The sequence below is a fragment of the Gobius niger genome, assembly GCF_951799975.1.
Source record: "Gobius niger genome assembly, chromosome: 12".
NCBI lineage: Eukaryota > Metazoa > Chordata > Actinopteri > Gobiiformes > Gobiidae > Gobius > Gobius niger.
The window spans coordinates 10813893-10833046 of record NC_136863.1 but is presented as its reverse complement, the minus strand read 5'-3'; the positions used below and the strand labels follow the sequence as shown (position 1 = coordinate 10833046).

The window sequence follows — 19154 nt, the reverse complement described above, 5'->3', positions numbered from 1 at the left end:
TTACTCAAAAAAAAAAACATGAACATTGTCCTGAGACTGGGCTTCATACATTATTTACAATCAGAAACAAAGAATTTAAGGCATAGTCTTGTGTCCTATTTCAAAAAGTCAATGGACAAAATGTACATCTTATTAACAATAGCATAAATACTGTCTGCATATCAACACATTCTTCTTTCTTCTACTGACAAAGAGCCTCAAAAGAAACACTACAACACTGACAACACTGCTTGAAGTAGAGCGTGGCGTTTGCAACGTTGTTCCAGATGTCGTTGAATGTGAGGGTGCCGTTGTTGACAGTGCTGTGGAAGAAAAAACAGATCCATCAGTAAAGGTCTCAAACAGACTGCTGCTCCAGCTCTTACTTTTTAAACAGGTCTTGACAGCAGCTCGTAATGTCGCTGCTGCTGGCATTGAAATGGTTAATATTTTGAAAGACATTCAGACAGTCTAGAGGAGGCACAAACAGGATTCCTGCCAAACAGAGACACACTCAGTTAAAATGGTCCATTTCCACAGAGGTAGGCGACTCATCAACACTACCTGCTATGCACGCATTGACCATAGTCACACACGTGCCAGTGAGCATCGCTCTCAAAACTATGGCGGAGATGTCACTTCTTCTGGATGGGCAGATGGATGCTTCAATATAATAGATATTGTTAGAAATCTCAAATATAGTATCCACCACTATCCTGATGTGACACAGAGAAAAATCTACTTACATAGACCCCCAATGACGATGCCCAGAGAACTTAAATTCGCAAATCCACAAAGGGCATAGGTAGTTATTGTTTCTGATCGAACCTATCAGATAATAAACCGTAATCATGCCATTATGCCAAGGAAGAGAAGAAGAAAAACATATGCTTACAGAAATCCACTGTAACTGTCCGTCAATGACAGCATCTAGTCCATTCAGCCGGTTGGTTTTCAGTGCAGATAATTTCTCATACGCCACAAACTCATTGAGAAAGAGCTTTGTTCCCAGCAGCTCAGCAACGGTGAAGCTTTCCTGGTACGGTATCCCCATCATAAAGGCCACGGGCATGAAGACATAGGAGCAGATGAGCTGTGGCACACACATTAGACTCTATTACAGACACCACAGTGCAAGTCATTATTCACGACAAAAGGGGTATTAGTATTTTGTTTGTTAGGACATGTGTATGTGTTTTCATATTGAGCTCACTACTGTGGCTTCAGGAAGTATTCATACAATATTAGGCAAGTTTGTTTGTAGAGCAAAATTCACATAGGCAGTCACAGGTACATAAAAAGGCAGATAAAATCAACTCATAAAATATAAATATAATCGTTATTTAACAATATGCATTAATGTAATAAAATCAATTCATTATGTTTAGAGGTTATATTAATCATTTTCAATGCGAGTAAAAATTCTATTTCAATTATCAATCAGTCAGTGTAATAGTATTATAGTATAGTAGTACTAGCCTCGAATGTGAGTGAGGGATATCCGACCATTCCCCCAAACCAACTGAACGACTTGTTTATGAACTCCAGAATGGCCAAAAAGGCAATCAAGTTGGCTGCGATGTTGGCACACAGACCTATGGAAGCGGATGCTCCACTGCTGGCAGCTTCCAGAATATTCCCCTCATCACTGCACAGAAAAAAGGAATTACCTCGACATATGGGTTTTCAAACCATTGAATATAATCTTACATACCCAAAGTCCACTTTAATGGTCTGTTTCGATTTGGAAGCACTCTCCTCTGTTTCGGGAAATGACAGTTTGGACATGGCCAACGCACAAGGGGCAGCCATCACAGAAGCTGAGATCAGGTGGGAGGCATCAATCTGCACCAAAAAGGATTCATGCAAAAAAAAAAAAGTTATACATTTGGCACAAACCATAGGATTGCATTGAGACTAAAAATCTTGTTAAAAGTGCATTATGAGAAAAAAAAAAGTTGATATTTGGGCACATTTAACCTTGTAGTGACACAGAGGCTGTATGAGTGGTCAGCATGGCACCTTTACTTTCCATCATGGTGGTCTCTACACTGCTCTAGGATCAATTGTTTTGTAGGTTTTTTGGTGAAAGGGTCCATCAGCAGTGAAAACCTTCCAAACAATTGATCCTGGAGCAACGTGGAGACCACCGTGATGGAAAGTAAAGGACAAGGAGTCATGCTAACCTCTCATATAGCCGCCAACAACAAACTCGTACATACCCCAAAACAATACATAATTGGTGCTGCTTGAAAAACATTTTAGTATTATTATTAATAGGGCACTGTAAAATGGCAAGTAAATGTGCCATGCTAACCATTCATACCATACAGCCATTGGGTCACAAAAAGGTAAATTATGCACAAATATCAAGTTTTTGTTGTTGCTGTTGTTGCATAATGCGCCTTTAAATTAAAGCTATATGAAGTGCAGCTTAAAAATCAAAACCTACAAGGTTCTCATCAGAGGTGGGAAGGCCTAATAGTTACATTTACTCACATGAAAGAGGTTTAGCAACTTTGTGAAGTAACTTCTTGGAGACGTTTTATCACACAGTATTCTATTATTTTGAAACAACAGTACTCCTACTTAAGTGAAACATTTGGTTATTCTTTCTACCGTGAGTTAATCTGTGACATAAGCCTCATACACATTTCAACAAATCATCTTGTCATATCTTTATTTGATGGTATATTCTTGGGAATACCTTTTTATGTTCTGTTTATCACACCAACATTAAAACATAATTCAGACTCTATTTGTGAGTGTGAGTGGTTGGTCCATTCCTGCAGAGTGAAATATTGTCCCTTGTGAAGCGCTTTTTTTATTTTTTATTATTTAACCTCTATTCAACCAGGAAAGTCCCACTGAGATTAAAAACCTCTTCATCAGGGGAGTCCTGGAAATGTGTGATATGTGTCAAGTGAAAAAAGCAGTATACAGTACATACACAGCCTGAAAGTGTATGCATGTATTTGCCTGGCTCTGACATACTATTCCCTGTCCATTCCATTCAGGGAAGTTAGTCTGGCAATGGAGCAATTGGAGAAGTTTGAATGGGCGGGCCTAATGCGCACAGATTGTCAGTGAAATAAACCAATCAGCAATTAGCGGACAGCTGTTATCCAATACACAAAATATGAACTGAATATAAACTGACGAGAGTGCGGAGGCAAAATCCTCAACTACTTCATCCATGATCAGTTTTGGCAAAACTATTGATTGATCTACAACACAGCAACATAGCAAGTGACGTAACCTTGTCAATTCTCTGTGACGGTCGTGATTGGTTCGGCCTCATCCGCCAATCAGCCACTTGTTTACCGCGTTTGTCCAGACCCACCTTCTTTCGCGCAGAAAAGAAGTGGGTGTGGTTTACCAGGCTAGCCCTGTATGGCCCAGATCTTAACCCCATTGAGAATCTTTGGGATGGGACGGAGACGGTTTGAGGGCAGTGTATAACATTCCTTCAATTCCCGTATTTTCACCAACTGCTTTTTTTCTTTTGCTTATAATTATACAGGTCACTGCCTTTCACTTCATCTTGAGTATAATCATTTTACACCAACTAACACACATTAGTTCTTACCCCAAATGAAATGAATGCCCCCATGACACTCCCTGCTATAGTGGCAAAGCCCCCAGTCATTACGGCGTGGATCTCTGATTTGGTCATGTCTTTTAAATAAGGCCGGATGAGCAGGGGGGCCTCAGTCTGAAAAAACACAGTCACATGAACATTTACAGGAAACCAAGTATCGGGCAGGAGTAATCGTAAAAGTACAGGACAAAGTACGACCATTAAATCTCAGACTGTAAGATTGTACCTGCCCAACAAATATGTTTCCGGCCACGCTCAGGGTCTCTGTGGGGGAGGTCCCCATGGTTATCTGCATCACCCATGAGATCTGACAAAACCATCAAAGGCATCACCGTTATATAATATTCCACTATAAAGCCATACTGCATAACATTTCACCCACTAAGTAAGAAAACATGATTCTTTACTGTGAGTGGGCTCAGACCTGACTCACAACTTTGCAGAGAGTGGGACATTATCAGTTCGTCTCCATGGAGATATTGCTGCTTTGCTTTCCCTTTTTTCTTCTTCTTTTTTTAAGCTAAAGCAAAAATAATAGCCTGTGTTTGTGTCTAGCTGAGTATGAGGAGTGCACACTTAACTAATGAATTGCTCATGAGACATCACTGACATGTTTAGGTTTTGAATTTTACCACAGTTTAGTTGCTCATATCACAAAACAAGCAATAACCTGTATTATCCCACAGTGTGGTTTTAAATAAATGTAATTTCACAATTATTTCACTTTTAATAGAACAACAATGACGTGGAGGACAGGTAAAAATGCTACTCTTCAGTTTGCCTTTTTTTCTGTCCAGATATTTGCCTGGTATGTAGAGGAGACTATGGTAAACATTTATTTAGAAAACCATGTATTGCCCATGAAACTGTAAAGCCCAAGCCCTCCGTCTGAAATCATGACTTCAAATTCTAGATGTCTGCACCTTCATAGAAGTGAGTGAAGAAGAAAGAATGATCTATAATTGTCTAAAATGTAAATATTGCGAACATAAAAAATCTTTATCTAAAGTTTGTTACTAAAAATAGGTCCATACTTCCCCCACAGACGCTCAGAGAGGTGCGAATGCTCACCTTGAGAATCAGCCACTGCATAACGCCCAGAAAATACAGGATGGACATGACACTACTGAAGAACACAATGATGGGTAAAGCCTGTGCAAACACAAAACATTACATGCAATCAATACACTTAACACTCATTAACTCACAGTGTAGAATATATACACCCATATCTTATTCATATAATTTGCTTTAAACAACACCCTTTTAGTCACTCACTTGAAAGGCAAAGATATCAATTAGATTTCCAAAAACAAATGAGGATCCAGCTTTGGTATAGTCCAGAAATATCTGCAAATGTGAAGACATATTTTTATTTGCAGTTTCATAATCTTTAAATGTATTATCTGACTAACATAGAACATTGCATTAGGATAAAAAAAAGTTGTCAACAGAAAAATTTCTCCTCAAGATGAAGCTGACTTTATTCAAAGTGGCAAATTTTTATTATTTTTTACCTTCACTTGGTCTCCAAGCCATTCAAAGGCTACAAATCCCGGATGTGTTCTGATAACGAACAGCCCGATACAGAACTGCAGCCCCAAACCCCAGAGCACTGGCCTCCATTTTACCTGCAACAAATGAAGTATTCTGCACTGTTCATCTGAAGCACAGCAAATGCTGTTCAAAACAACTTGTGCTGTTTTTACATGTGCATACACTACCAACAAATCATATAGTTTGCTGAGGACAAACAGAAGGGAGTGGGAGTAAAACTGCTCTAACTGTACATTTTTATGGCTCGGTTTCAAATGACTCATTCCCAGATGCTTCTGTTAACCCCAATTATCATTTTCATTTTGAATAATTTACGACTGTGTTTGACAAACCACTTGCCCCAGAGCAATCCAAATATAATTCTATCATGACCGAGTATAGAGTTGGGTGGGATTCCATATTTGTTACTGCTGTTATTCCAAGGCATCACTTCAGGTAACCCTTATAATGACACAGGCCCAAGGCCGAGTGATAGGAACACACTCAGGAGTGCTAACGCTGATAAGCCCTGATAAGAAACATCTGTGACTGTGCTTTCTGCAGTCATTCAGTTAAATATTCCACTTACCTTAGACCTGTGAGCTGAGAATACATAAATACCGATGATGAACATGCACACGCCACCGAAGGAGATGAGCTGCTGTGGACGTTTGCTTGTGTCTACAGCCAGCCACACAATCAAGAGCACCACTATCACCAAAATAAAAACCCTGGAACAGAGCATTTATCAAACAACACATAGCACTGGCATTACCAACTGAAACCAATCTAACAAGGAAGGAACCAGCATCCATGAATTTTCTTACCATTTGATCCATTTCAAGTTGGACTGGAAGCACCCGTTCACAGGCTCAAAACAGCCCCTGATGCTTTCTCCCTTATACTCGTACACAAGGCCCAGAATCTGAATGACCACAGCCAAACATGTGAGCACCACCAGAGCTGTCGCCCTCTGGAAGTCCAGCACACACGCTGCAATGAAGTATGCCACATAACCTGCAGAAAATTATCACATAAAGACAGCACATATAAAGACCAGGTTATCTGCATTTAATATTACAATTGGATAGTACCTGCTCCAAGGATGCCTAGAACTATGTATTTGAAGGTTTGTGAATGAGCCTTGACATAATCCTGTGTAGCATTAAGAGGCTTTGCAACTTTGCTGCAGAACAAAGAAATAAGAAGTTCAGTCTCAGCACATTTTTTAGCATGGATGTCATGTGCATATGAGTGCAATACTTAAGACTTTTATGACACATGTAAGTCCATATCTATATTTAGTATATTATCACAATTGTTATTGTATATGACAATCACAGCCAAAGTTGATTGAAAAGTGTGTTACTGTAGAATTGTCAATATTACTATTTACATAAAACATATTTGAGAGCAAAAACCTCTTAAGATTAACATTGTATGATTGATATCTAAAACAAAAAACATTCAGGCTCTTACAAGGAAAATAGCGCTGTCTAAATATCATAAGCGACCCACCTCACATAGGATTTAAGATTTTTCGCTTTTGTCTTTGTCTTTGCTTGAGGACTTGGGACTTCCTCATGAACTGAGACAGTTTCGTAGATTTCCTAAAACAAAGCCATTTTCACATCAGCACCTAGCGTTAAGTGCATCTTCAACTCAGTGTGAGGCTTACCTCATCTTCATAAGCATGGTTGTCAACACCTGGACCTCGGAGCTCGTAACTGCTGGGTTTTGCTGGAACAGGGAAAACGGTCAGTATCGTTACCAAACACACACAAGCAAGTGGGTTCCAATTTACAAAATAAATATCACATAAGCTTAGGTCCAGAAGATTTAGAGGCTGTTTCCGGAAATGTGTGCTCAAATAGTGGCTGTAAAGGAATGAGAGGTAATGGCTTACCCATTGTGCGTCCTCCTGCACTGCTGCACAGCTGTGAAACACTGAGCCACTCTTAGGTCCAAAACACACTCTTTCATCAGATCATTAATTAACAGAGACAGGACGTCCTGCTGTGGACACCCCCGACGTGTGTGTGTGGCAAAATGTACCAAAATGGTAACTGTAAGACCTCTGACGCGAGCCAGGCCAGAGATAAGACTAGAGCTAGATAGAAGCTGACCTCTGCTACTGGGATTCACATAACATTAATACTGTAAAACTTAATCTCCACTGTCACACCCAGGCATTCAGGAAGTCATACATAGAGTCATAAGTAGAGGACTACAATTATCTGTGTAATACGGGTTGTGCAATAAGAGTCAGTATAACATGGGCTCGGCAATAGGGGCCAGTTTAATGCGGGTCAGTGCAATAGAGAATGGTGCAATATCAGGTCTGTCTTGGCATGTGCAATATTGGGGTTTGTGCAATACAGTCGATGCATTTCCATGACTATTTTCTATATTCTCCATTGTTGCCCACTCTTGTTGTTATGGTTTGTTTTAACATGATGTGATCACTCTCTGGTGTTTTCACAAACTTGTGTGTAACACCAACCTGCTAGGGGGTCTGCAGATGGAAATTAGCCTCAGGTTATAATCTGGCATATTTACATTTGTGAAAATGTTCATTAATATGTATTGTCCCTCCTTTTCAAATAAATATAGTGACAGTATCAAAAAGTGATACAAGTGGGATATGTAAAAATATTTGTTTTTGTTTTTGTTTTTTTAAACAATGTATCTTTTGCACAGCTCGCAAAAAGAGTCACAGTTAAAAGACTGTACAGTATGAAGATGGAAATTTGGTGCAAAACGTATTAACACTGTTGTAAATCACGTCAATAACTCTTCATATGCTGTTTCTTTTATCCCAAGAAACACATCTAAAATACTTTTTTATTATTATAATTAATGCTGCAATAGCATGATAGAAAGATATTCCAACCCAGCGGGAGAAAAAATTGTAAACTTCTCACATGTACTATTGATCTTTAGTACATGTGAGACATACTAAGCATGTCAACAAAAGCTACCTGACAGTGTCTCCTAATGTTGCTTCCTATCCCTTGGACACTAGTCACTGTCCATAAAAAGAAGACATTTAAAATGTTATCAGTATAATGACAGCTTCTCAAGTGCATAATGTTTATTTGGGAAGCTCTTAGGCTAATAAACTTCAGATAATGTTCATGTCACATGGTGGCGAAGTCCAGAGGGCCACAAGGGTGGAAGACATTAATTTGATACAATCTTCAATCCGACAATAAAAAAAAAACACACACACACACGCTTCACAAACAGCAGCCCTTCTTCAATGTGGCAGGCTCGAGGGCCCTTCAGATCATTGCTTTCAGACTGATTGGTTTTAATAGGCATCATTTTCCACTTGTGGCTTATCACCGCTTTTTACTCAACATTAAAGTTTCACAGCTCATAAGTGTGGGTCAGGCTGCTCTAGTGAATCTATTATTTCCCATCTTTCAATGCCTGACTGGTTGAACAGATGCTGCTGGATAACAAACACATGGCTTACGGTGATCCCCTTTTTCTCAATTTTAGAGAAAAAGGATCCGGGAAATGGATATTGGAGGATCTGCTAAAGATTTGAAATTATATTGTGTAATGGGTGAGTTCAGGAAACCACTTTGGCCTGTTTCGCCAAACCAGCACCAGTTGATATGGGTTTATGAAGTGATATGTATGGCCATTATACAGAACTTTACCCAAAATGAATGTTGGGTAACAATAGATAACATTTGGGTTAAAAAAAAATCAGTCTGGCATATTTGATAAAAAAAAGAAAATAAGTAAAAATCTGTGGTGATTAATGTTGATCTGCAAAAATGCATGGACATTTGAACGTCCATGCTGCCTCTCCAAAAATGTTAAGTTTGTATAAAAGTCTGAATAGTGACATACATTATGACACAAAACATGAAATAATGTGAAATTGTGATATTTCCAACTGCAACAATTACTTTAAAACTACCTCTTCCAATAACACTCTTTGTTAAATAAGAGATGATCGAGAACAAAATGTAAAGTACTGGGCCTTCATGTTCTTACTCACACCATTCGCCAGGACTCAGGATGTTACTTTGTGAGTTTCTCAAATCGACCTGTGAATGAATGTGAGATAAGCAGAAGTTGGGGCTTCGAGGATGTACAGAAGCAAACAAGTGACCGATTCTGATTCTTTCTGCTTTTTCTGGCAAAGTCTGGGTGTGATTTTTCATGGCAAAGAATTAAGATCTTTTTTTTTTTTTTTTTTTTTTTTTACATTTACCCACTGACACTGCTGTGAGAAATGCTACCACAGCATTTGTTGCAACATGATTATGCCGTGAATTTTATTAATTACCTATCAAATATTTTGGTTGACTCTTTTGAAACAGTGTTTTATCAATTTTTGTTTATTTATTTAAAATGATAAGCCCAAATCCACAGTGCTGCAAAAGGGTTGGTGTTAGCCTCATTTTGAAATGTTTCCAGCCTCAGTTTTAGTTGCTTTACAAAACACTTTTTGTTATTTGCGTCTTCTTGAAACCCTGATGCACCTTCACTTTGTTCAGGAACAAACTACACCTTATTTAGCCTTAATAAATCACATAAATTAACACTTTATTTGTCATGAACAACTCATTAGTTAAGTGTCACTAACACTTAATAACTACTCAACAATGAATAAGTGAAGTATGTGAAGAACTATTCATTAGGTTAGGCTTTGACTGTAGTTAAGTAGTTATTAAGTGTTAACGAATGAATTGTTCATGATTAATTACGTGTTAATTCATTTTTCATTAAGGCTAAATAAGGTCTAGTTATTATAAAGTGTTGCCAGAAAAGCAGTTATTTGGGTCTTTCCTGTCATCTACCTTCCCCTTCATTTCATTTCATTTCATTTCATTTCATTAATTAATTTATTTGAATGGGACAGTGTATATTAATGAACATCCAGTGCTTTCTTTTTTTCGCGTGTGTGTTTTATTTGTAGTTGATGCAAAAGAGCCAGCTTGCGCAAAATAAGGTGATGGGCTAATTTAGTGTATGGGTGGGCTAAGTGTTGATCTCAATTAGTATTAATTCACTTTTTAACAATTATTTTTTAATCGTCCTATAGGTAATTGTGGTAATTGCCTCTTTTATGCACTTACCAGAGCTGTAAACGGCTGTCGTCGTGGGACATCATCGTGTAGGATTTTTTTGGGGGGTAAACCAACCTGTCGCCTGGCAGTCAATACCCAGGGCACAAAAACCGCTGTCCGCTCCGAGTCCGCTCACAGGAAAAGGAATAAGGAAAACAAGCCTTGCTGCTAGCATCATGATCGTGGCACTAACAACAGCGACAGCACCATTTCAAAGACATTCATGGCGTTCTCCGTACTCAATAAATCACATTTGCTTGTAGTTTGTATGCATAATATTTTCGAATGGTAAGTATACACGTTAGTTGGAAAAATATTAGTTATCAGTGTGGCTAGCAAAACGCTTTCTGAGGAAACTTCCTTAGCTAACGCACTGGCTTGACATTGATAGCAACGTTACACCGCTGCTATGACAGCTGTCAAATAGTAGTAATTGCACATTTCAGCGTGTAGTTAGTTTATTAGTCCATTTATACATTTATAAAGTCATCAATGTTAATCCTCCCGCGTGTAAACTAACGTAAACAAGTGCATGCTCTCAGTAGATTACCATTGGTGGCATGCTAAAATAAAGCATATAATGGGTCGTGGTTTGTTGCCGTAGGTTTCTAGATGTCTGCAGCCATGGGTGACATGAAGACTCCAGATTTTGATGATCTCCTGGCAGCCTTTGATATCCCTGATACCACCAGTTTGGATGCCAAAGAGACAATTCATGCAAGTAAGGGGGACTCAGACAGCCAACTGAGACCCACAGGAACCTGTTTAGAAGAAGGCTTGCATCCGACCGCTACAGCTGTCCCAGCTGTGAGTGTGATTGTGACAAAATACAGTCAATTTGAGTGTCTAGACAGTGGAGTAGAGAGTTCCCACACAACTGCTGAGAACGGATCAAGTGGTCAAGAAACAGTGCCTCCCGTCCTCACAAGTGACTTTTCCAAAACGTTTGGTTCATTGTGGAATGGAGACAGCTCTGGTGACATTTGTGAACTTGTGGGCAGTGCATCACTTCAGCAGAAGCCCAATGGGACACTTTCTCAGCCACTGTCAGATTTGAGTATAGAAGCTATAGCTTCTATTGGCCCTATAACAGTAAACAATGAAGGAACACATCCTAATAAACAAGAAGATTACTTCAGCAATGGTTTGATGGAACATATGAATTTCGACACTTCTAAAGAGGCTACGTCTGAAGAGTTTAACAAAGACACTCAAATAGATGACAAATGTAATAAAACAAAACTCAATCCCTTCCAACTTTCTTTTGGCAATTCAACTGAAAAAACACAAAATTCACATCCTGAACACAATAAAGAGGTAATTACCTTTGAGCCCAGTGGGTCTGCTAATATTTCAAATGTAAATGTTGAATCTGAGTCTAGGCTCTCCCCTTGTCTTGAAGCTCTCGCTGCCTTGAATGCACACAAAAATCCCAATGAGTTGGGAGTTGTTAACAATGAATGTACAAAGGCCAGTCCTAAGGCAATTCTTTCCCCTGGAAGTCCATGCAGCCCTCTGGACACTGTGAAAAGGCTTATGAAGCCGTCAGACAGCCCAGTAAGTGTGTGCAGCGATAGCAGTGGAAAGTTCTCTCCAGCAGTGGCCTCATCTCCGGCCATTCCCCGGGTCAGGATTAAGACTATAAAGACCTCATCTGGACACATCAGACGCACTGTTGCGAGCCTGGTGCCAGATTCTGAGACAGATGAGGTTCCTTCTGCGTGTGAATCTTCCCCCTGCCAGAGTACAGTTAGTGAAGACTCTTACAATATTTTTCCTCAAAATGGTAAAACCTCACCGAAAATGGTTCCTAATAAATCAAACAGCACTGTCAGACAGGTACCATCCTCCGTTGGGTTGAAGAATCCATCCTCAGTCGGGTTGAAGAATAAAAGACAATCCACGGTGCATAAGATGCAAAAACTAAAGAAATCTTTAGAAGCGCATAGTTCAATTAATCCAAACCGTGTTCCTAAAGCAATGCACTTGGCCAGTTTGAACCTTGTTCCTCACAGTGTGGCTGCATCTGTAGCTTCTCGCTCTACATGTAACCAGTCCAGTTTGCAGACTGTCTCCTCTGGTGTCTACAGCAGCGTCCCTTTAGTGCACCAGGTTAACACACCCTGCCCTTCCCCTCTTAACTCTGCAGTGGGAACCTTAAACAGACTGTTGAACTATGCTAACCCTGTGCCCACATACATGCCTGACTTGAACCCTCCCGCAGAGAGCAAAATCAGCCTCCCTCCCCGTGGGTACCGCTGTCTTGAGTGTGGGGATTCTTTCAGCGTGGAGAGGAGTCTACAGTACCACTACAGCCGCAGGAGCGTTCACATCGAGGTGACGTGTACTCACTGTAGGAAGACTCTGCTGTTTTTCAACAGGTGTGCATTGTTAGCCCATGCACGGGAGCACAAGATCAATGGCACAGTGATGCAGTGCACACAGCTTTACATGAAGCCCATCACAGAAGAACAGATGTTTGTTACCCCGACTGTTGGATCTCCCTCTGTAGAGTCCTGTCTCTTTAAGTCCTCCTCACAGAAGAACCAGCCTGTTATGCCTCTGTATCAGGAGGACTATGGCGCCCGCCAGAGCCTGTGCTGTATGGAGTGTAACCAACAGTGTCCTGACTTGAAGGCACTTGCAGGACATTACCAGAGAGTGTCTGAAGATACAAACAGACTGGTGAGTTTTGAGTCAAATTAAAATGAGACTTTTTCAAATACTTACATTAATAGTAGTAGTAGGTAGGTAGTATCTCATTGATACTACTTTCTGATACTTTAGCCTTTACTCACTTTGGTATGTCCTGTTGCGACTCAGAAAACATGCAACTACCATCAAAAATCTTCTGTTTTCTCCGCAGATGTGTAAGGTGTGCTCGATGATTCTCCCTAACAAGTGCAGCCTCCGAGCTCACCAGCGCCTCCATGCTCACAAGTCTCCATACTGCTGCCCCGAGTGTGGGGCGCTGAGCCAATCTGCAGACATAGAGAACCATGTCAAAGAGAACTGTCTGCACTACGCTCGCAAAGCATGGTACAAGTAAGTGGCAAAGTCCCTCACTTACCAACAATGAATCTCAAACAGACTTTTTCTCTGACTTTTATATGGTTACATTATACATGCATTCATCCATTTGTATTTGTGTATTTTGGTGCAGATGCCTTCACTGTGATGTGGTGTTTAAGTCTCTTCAAGGACAGAAATCACACATCAGTGAGAAACACTGTGAGATGTTCTTCAAGTGTACTGTTTGCCCAGTTGCCTTTAAATCATCTGACCGCTGTGAACTTCATTTAAAAACTAAACACAGCGCCATCAACATGTCACCTCAGTAAGTAAGACAGTGCTTAGTAACGGACACAGTGTGACTTTGTTAATTTGGCGTAATTTTTCTTTTCACAGGGTGATTTTTAAGTGCTCATGTGAAACCATTTTCAAAAAGAAACATTTACTTCATCAACATTTCCACGAGGATGCCTACAAACGAGTCAAATGTGTGTTTAAGTGTCCAAAATGTCACTCTGTCTTTGCTTTGAAACAGCAGTTAATGCAGCACTTCAAGGTAAACTATCTCATGCATAATGTGTAACACAGAACTTAAACACTGAAGAGTCTGTCAAGTTTCAAACTAAGAATTGGTGTGTTTAGGGCACTCATAAAAGTGCTGCAGAAAAAACATGGAAACAAATGCACAAGGCAGACCAGGATTGCGCTACCCACAATAAGAAAACCATCAGCCCAGTGAAGCGCACAGAGGATCCACAGAGAAAGTCAGACCAAAGCAGAGCTGGGCCCAAAGCCAAGGTCAGTTAGTTGACAACCATAAACAAAAACATTTTGGACAATTGTTACTGATTACGAGAGGCAGAAACTGGATTTAATTTAATGTGTAGTTTACTGTCCAGACTATTAGTGTTGTTAATTATCTTCTTTTTTTTTTTTTTTTTTGAAAAAGCAAGGAAAGCGTTACCCATGCCGGCACTGCGATCTGTCCTTCAACTTCTCCACCAGTCTAAGAAAACACATTCGCAAAGACCATGACGAGAAACGTAAAAACTATGTTTGTTGGTAAGATTTCATCAGGACTTAAATATAAATATGTTTTGGGGGAAATAGTTATTTACATTGATCTTTTTCAGGTATTGCACTGATGCAACAAAAACATTTGGATCAATCATGATGCTGAAGAACCACATGAGTCTCATGCATGGTGTCAAAAACCCTGACTTTTCTCAGATGCCAAAATCTTTAGATCAGAAATCCAACAAGTCCTCAAGGACGGTAGGGTTTGGAAATAAGCCTCCTAGTACCTCCCCCATGGATGAGTAACCACTGTTTTTGTTCTTGCCAGGGGTCTGGATCCCCTGTTATGGGGGACAAAGACGAGGACACTGCTTATGGAGAGGCTCCAGCAGAGAAGCGGCTTAAGACATGCTTTCGTTGTGCGAAGTGTGATTTCAGCACAGCTGACTGTCAGGAGTTTGAACAGCACATTCCTCAGCACAAATTAGAGGAGAGCACGCCTCAGTGTCACCGCTGTGGTCTGTGCTTCACTTCAGTGCTCGCCCTCAATAGACATCTGCACATTGTCCACAAAGTTAGAACCTGAAGACAGAGCCTGAAGTGAAGACCTCTGTCCCTCACAGAGCAAAGGACCGTGACAGCCGTCCAATCACAGAGCGGAGGACAATGACAACCGTCCAATCACAGAGCAGAGGATAGTGACAGCCGTCCAATCACAGTGTGTAGAGGATAGTGACAGCCGTCCAATCACAGAGCAGAGGAAAGTGACAGCCGTCCAATCACAGAGCAGAGGACAATGAGGTGAACTTAAATATCTATTTTCATCTGCTCACTTATTTTTCGTGTCAGGGGGTTATGATGCAGGAGATATGCATGTTCATATTGAGCTCAGCTTTATAACACATATAGCAATAATAATGTTGGCCTATTTGCAGTGTTCTGTCCTCAGGGGTGTTTGCTCGAGGTGAGCTATCTATCACAAGGGTATTTATTTTTTACAAACAGCAGTTTAATCTGCAGACTAGTTTACTACATTCATTAGCTTCATACATTCCATTATCAGGGTGAATCATTGCTTTCATAATGCGTAACCAATCTTGAGCATCACAAAGCTTCAGCAAAGTTTGTGCTTGTGCTGCATTGGAAAATCTTGGTATGATTTCATGATTGATCAAATTGTTTTACTTTTTGAACAAATATATAGAAAGCAGAACACTATTGATTTACCTCAATTTGCCAAATGTCCTTTTGGCAAATGCACAGTTTGTGAGAAGCAGTGTTCTTGAGCTCTTCTTGGAGGGAATATACTAAAGTTGACAGTGTGACTATCTCAACAGGAGGGACAGGTCACATACTCTTGTGAGGCCCATGTGTGCTTCTCCTACCCCTGTCCCCAAGTACAGTGCCTCGAAAGTATTCATACACCTTGAACTTTTGCACATTTTGTCATGTTTACAACCCTAAACATAAAGATTTTTTTTTTTTTTTTTTTACTGAATGTTCACACACAAGTAACCGACAACTGTGAAGTGAAAGCTAAATGATACATGATTCTGTTATTTTTCAAAAAATAGAAAACCGAAAAGTGGGGCGTGCATAAGTATTCATACAGCATGCATGAATAATTTGTGGAAACCTCTTTTGCTGCAATAACAACAGCAAGTCTTTTGGGGTATGACTCTACAAGATTTGCACATATAGAGCGTGACATTTTAGCCCATTCCTCTTTACAAAACAACTCAAGCTCTGTCACATTAGAAGGAGAGCGTTTGTGAACAGCAGTTTTCAGATCTTTCCACAGATTGTCAATAGGATTGAGGTCAGGACTTTGACTGGGCCATTCTAACACATTAATATGTTTTTTTATTGAACCATTCCATTGTAGATTTATCTTTGTGTTTAGGGTCATTGACCTGCTGGAAGGTGAATCTCCGCCCCAGCCTCAGTTCTCTTGCTGACTCCAGCAGGTTTTCCTTCAAAATGTCCCTGTATTTGGCACCATCCATCTTCACAACTATTCTTACAATCTCCCCAGTCCCCGCTGAGGAAAATCAGCCCCACAGCATGATGCTCCCCCCCGGATATTTGACACTGGGGATGGTGCACTCAGGACGATGAGCAGTGTTAGGTTTGCTCCATACATAGCGTTTTGCATTTGGGCCAAAAAGTTCAATTTTTGTCTCATCTGACCAAAGCTCCTTCTTCCATATGGAGCTGTGTCCTCCATGTGACTTCTAGCAAACTTCAAATGGGATTTCTTATGGCCTCCTTTCAATAATGGCTTTCTTCTTCCACTCGTCCATGAAGGCCAGATTTGTGTAGAGTATGACTTATGTCCAATGTACAGATTCCCCCAGCTCAGCGGCAGGACTTCACAGCTCCTCCAGAGTTATCTTGGGGCACTTGGTTGTATTTCTTACCAATGCTCTCCTTGTTCGGTCTAATATTTTAGGTGGACGACCACGTCTTGGTAAGGTGGCAGTGGTGCTACACTCTTTCCATTTCTGAATGATGGATTGAACAGTGCTCCGGGAGATGATCTTGGGAAATCTTTGTATAACTTAACGCTGCTTTAAATTTCTCCACAGCTTTATCCCTGACCTCTCTGGTGCTCCTTGGCCTTCATGATGTTGTTTAGTGACCAATACACTCCGACCATAGCTCTGAGGGCCTAAAAGAACAGCTGAAATTATACTGAGAGTAGATTACACACAGGTGGCCTCTATTTAATGGTTAGGCCAAGGAGTGAACATTCTGGAGTCATTAGGAATGTTATAAGAATACTTATGCACGCCCCACATTTCACTTTTCTATTTTTTGAAAAATAACAGAATCATATATCATTTTGCTTTCACTTCACAGTTGTCTGTTACTTGTGTGTGAACTTTCAGTAAAAAAATCAAAATAAAATCTTTATGTTTAGGGTTGTAAACATGACAAAATGTGCAAAAGTTCAAGGTGTATGAATACTTTCGAGAGGCACTATAATTCGTGCTAGTTGAAGGAATGACTGTATTACGCTCCTACCTCTGGGAAACTGTCCATTGTTGAAGGGCTATGAATTTGCAGATAATCTTAGACTTAGAGCAATGTATGAATTGTTGTTAGTAGTATGATCCCATGTTATTAAATTTTATAAATTATATTGGGAACAATATCAATGTCCTACGGTCATATTGACCTCATAGGCAGAGGCATTTCTCTGCTCCTCATTTACCACCATCAGTGTAATCACTCACTATGCAGCAGCTTTTCATCAACAAATGATTACTTTTTATGCTATGGAACATACTTTTAATATAGGGGTTGTTAAGAACTTGTTTTCTATTTACATAAATATCCCAGCAAATCCTGCATGCATTTGTGTCTAACGCCATTATTCAGCATGTGGCCCTGTGCCTTACTGTGAGTTTAATAAATTTGCCCATTTAATTACACTTGTCCATGTTTCATCGGTCGCTCACACAAACGCGCTCACTTTCTGGTTAAATGATGTGATCAATGCGTCTTCAAACTGCAGTTGATTGTAATGCTCAGTCGTCTTAAGGTCATTTGGGCGTCACAGCTGCACAGAGGTCCATGACATCCTCACAGGGCCAATGAGAAACTCGCACACAAGATCCTTGCCCCAATAAAAGCAGATGCCCTGCCTCTGAAGTTGCCTGAGACACTGAGGAGTGCACATCTTCGACACACCACATCCCCCAGAGCACAGAGGAATGAAAGGCGCTGTGTTAGGCTTTTTGTACTCGTTCATTCTTTTCTCTTTCACATCTTCTATGAGTCTTGATTTAACTGAGCTGAGAAATAAAGTCTCAAAGATCAAAGTCAATCCAAGGGGGAACCTCTGGGCAACAGGTAAGTCATTTATAATGTCAACTTTTGTATTTATGCATGATTTTACCATATGTTTCATTTGGTAAGGGCATTTCATGGGGAAGAAAAGTGTGGTGGACAGTTCCTCCATGGACTCTTCTCTTGAAGATCACGATCAGGCTGAAAACGGGGCTCTCAGCTCAGCGCACAGCCATAAAGATGTGCAGACAGTGCTGCTCCAGCTGTTGAATAGCCCCAGACATGCTCAACACAGACGCTCACTTCAAATGTCAGTCACAACTATCTTATGTGTTTTGCTCAAACTAGTACAGTGTAACTAATTTTTTTTTTTATATTTTTGATTTCTGTAGAAGAGGAGACCCAGCCTGAGCAGTATTTCCACAGTGTGATGTTTTTCTTGCACTGCATCTTTATGATCAATGTACCATTTAAATAAACTGCTACAAAACTTAGCTATTGCAATTCTTGTCATTTTGAGTATAATGACTCATTTTCGTTGTGAAGTTAGTGGACTCTAGATTAATTTGTGATTCTAAATTGTTGGCACTGTCCAGGATGTGTAATTCAGATAAGGGGCCAACATACAACAACCACTTCAAGTAGTTTTATCACTGTGCTTTTTACTTACGAAAGTAAATCTGTTCGTGACATGCCTCATATTGACATGGTCGTTTGATTGATTTCCATTTCTTTTTATTTTATGGTCTATTCTTTAGAAATATCACAATTCTCATGTTATTTTTATATGTCCTATTATATCAACACTTGTATGCTCAAACAGACTACTCAAGTAGTATTTCACCAAAGTTTTTTATTTTTAGGTCACTACTTTTTACTAAAAAAAAAAAAGGAAAAAAATACTTCTACCCACCTTTGAATGTATGAAGTGAAATAAAGTAACTTCCCTAAAGAAAAATAATGATTAGAAGAACACAGTTACTTTATTTGAATTTAAAATATTTACATTTAGTGAACACGTTTTCTCAATCACAAGGGTTTGGTTTGTTTACGTCTAGTCCACGTAGTACCCTTGCCCAACGGCAGAGGGGGCTCGTTCACCAGGGAAGTCGTTTACAGCG

At 40.0% G+C, this 19154-nt stretch overlaps 2 protein-coding genes across 2 annotated transcripts; one reads left to right on the top strand and one right to left on the bottom strand.

Annotated features, from left to right (window-relative positions):
* Window positions 1-24: 24 nt before the first annotated feature.
* slc28a1 (solute carrier family 28 member 1) lies at window positions 25-10253 on the bottom strand (the record flags this gene model as incomplete). The annotated part of the gene is made up of 18 exons (XM_079568449.1): window positions 25-302; window positions 366-474; window positions 544-642; window positions 726-807; window positions 875-1072; window positions 1459-1627; window positions 1694-1824; window positions 3569-3694; window positions 3807-3887; window positions 4652-4732; window positions 4859-4930; window positions 5098-5211; window positions 5706-5847; window positions 5944-6133; window positions 6211-6302; window positions 6795-6856; window positions 7023-7053; window positions 10219-10253. 18 exons carry the CDS (start codon window positions 10251-10253, stop codon window positions 182-184), a joined length of 1935 nt encoding a protein of 644 aa, XP_079424575.1. The 3' UTR covers window positions 25-181.
* Window positions 10254-10352: 99 nt separating this feature from the next.
* znf592 (zinc finger protein 592) lies at window positions 10353-14824 on the top strand (the record flags this gene model as incomplete). Its single annotated transcript, XM_079568448.1, has 9 exons — window positions 10353-10497; window positions 10814-12894; window positions 13076-13254; window positions 13373-13546; window positions 13618-13777; window positions 13864-14019; window positions 14171-14283; window positions 14355-14496; window positions 14567-14824. Exons 2-9 carry the CDS (start codon window positions 10822-10824, stop codon window positions 14822-14824), a joined length of 3255 nt encoding a protein of 1084 aa, XP_079424574.1. The 5' UTR covers window positions 10353-10497; window positions 10814-10821.
* Window positions 14825-19154: the final 4330 nt, after the last annotated feature.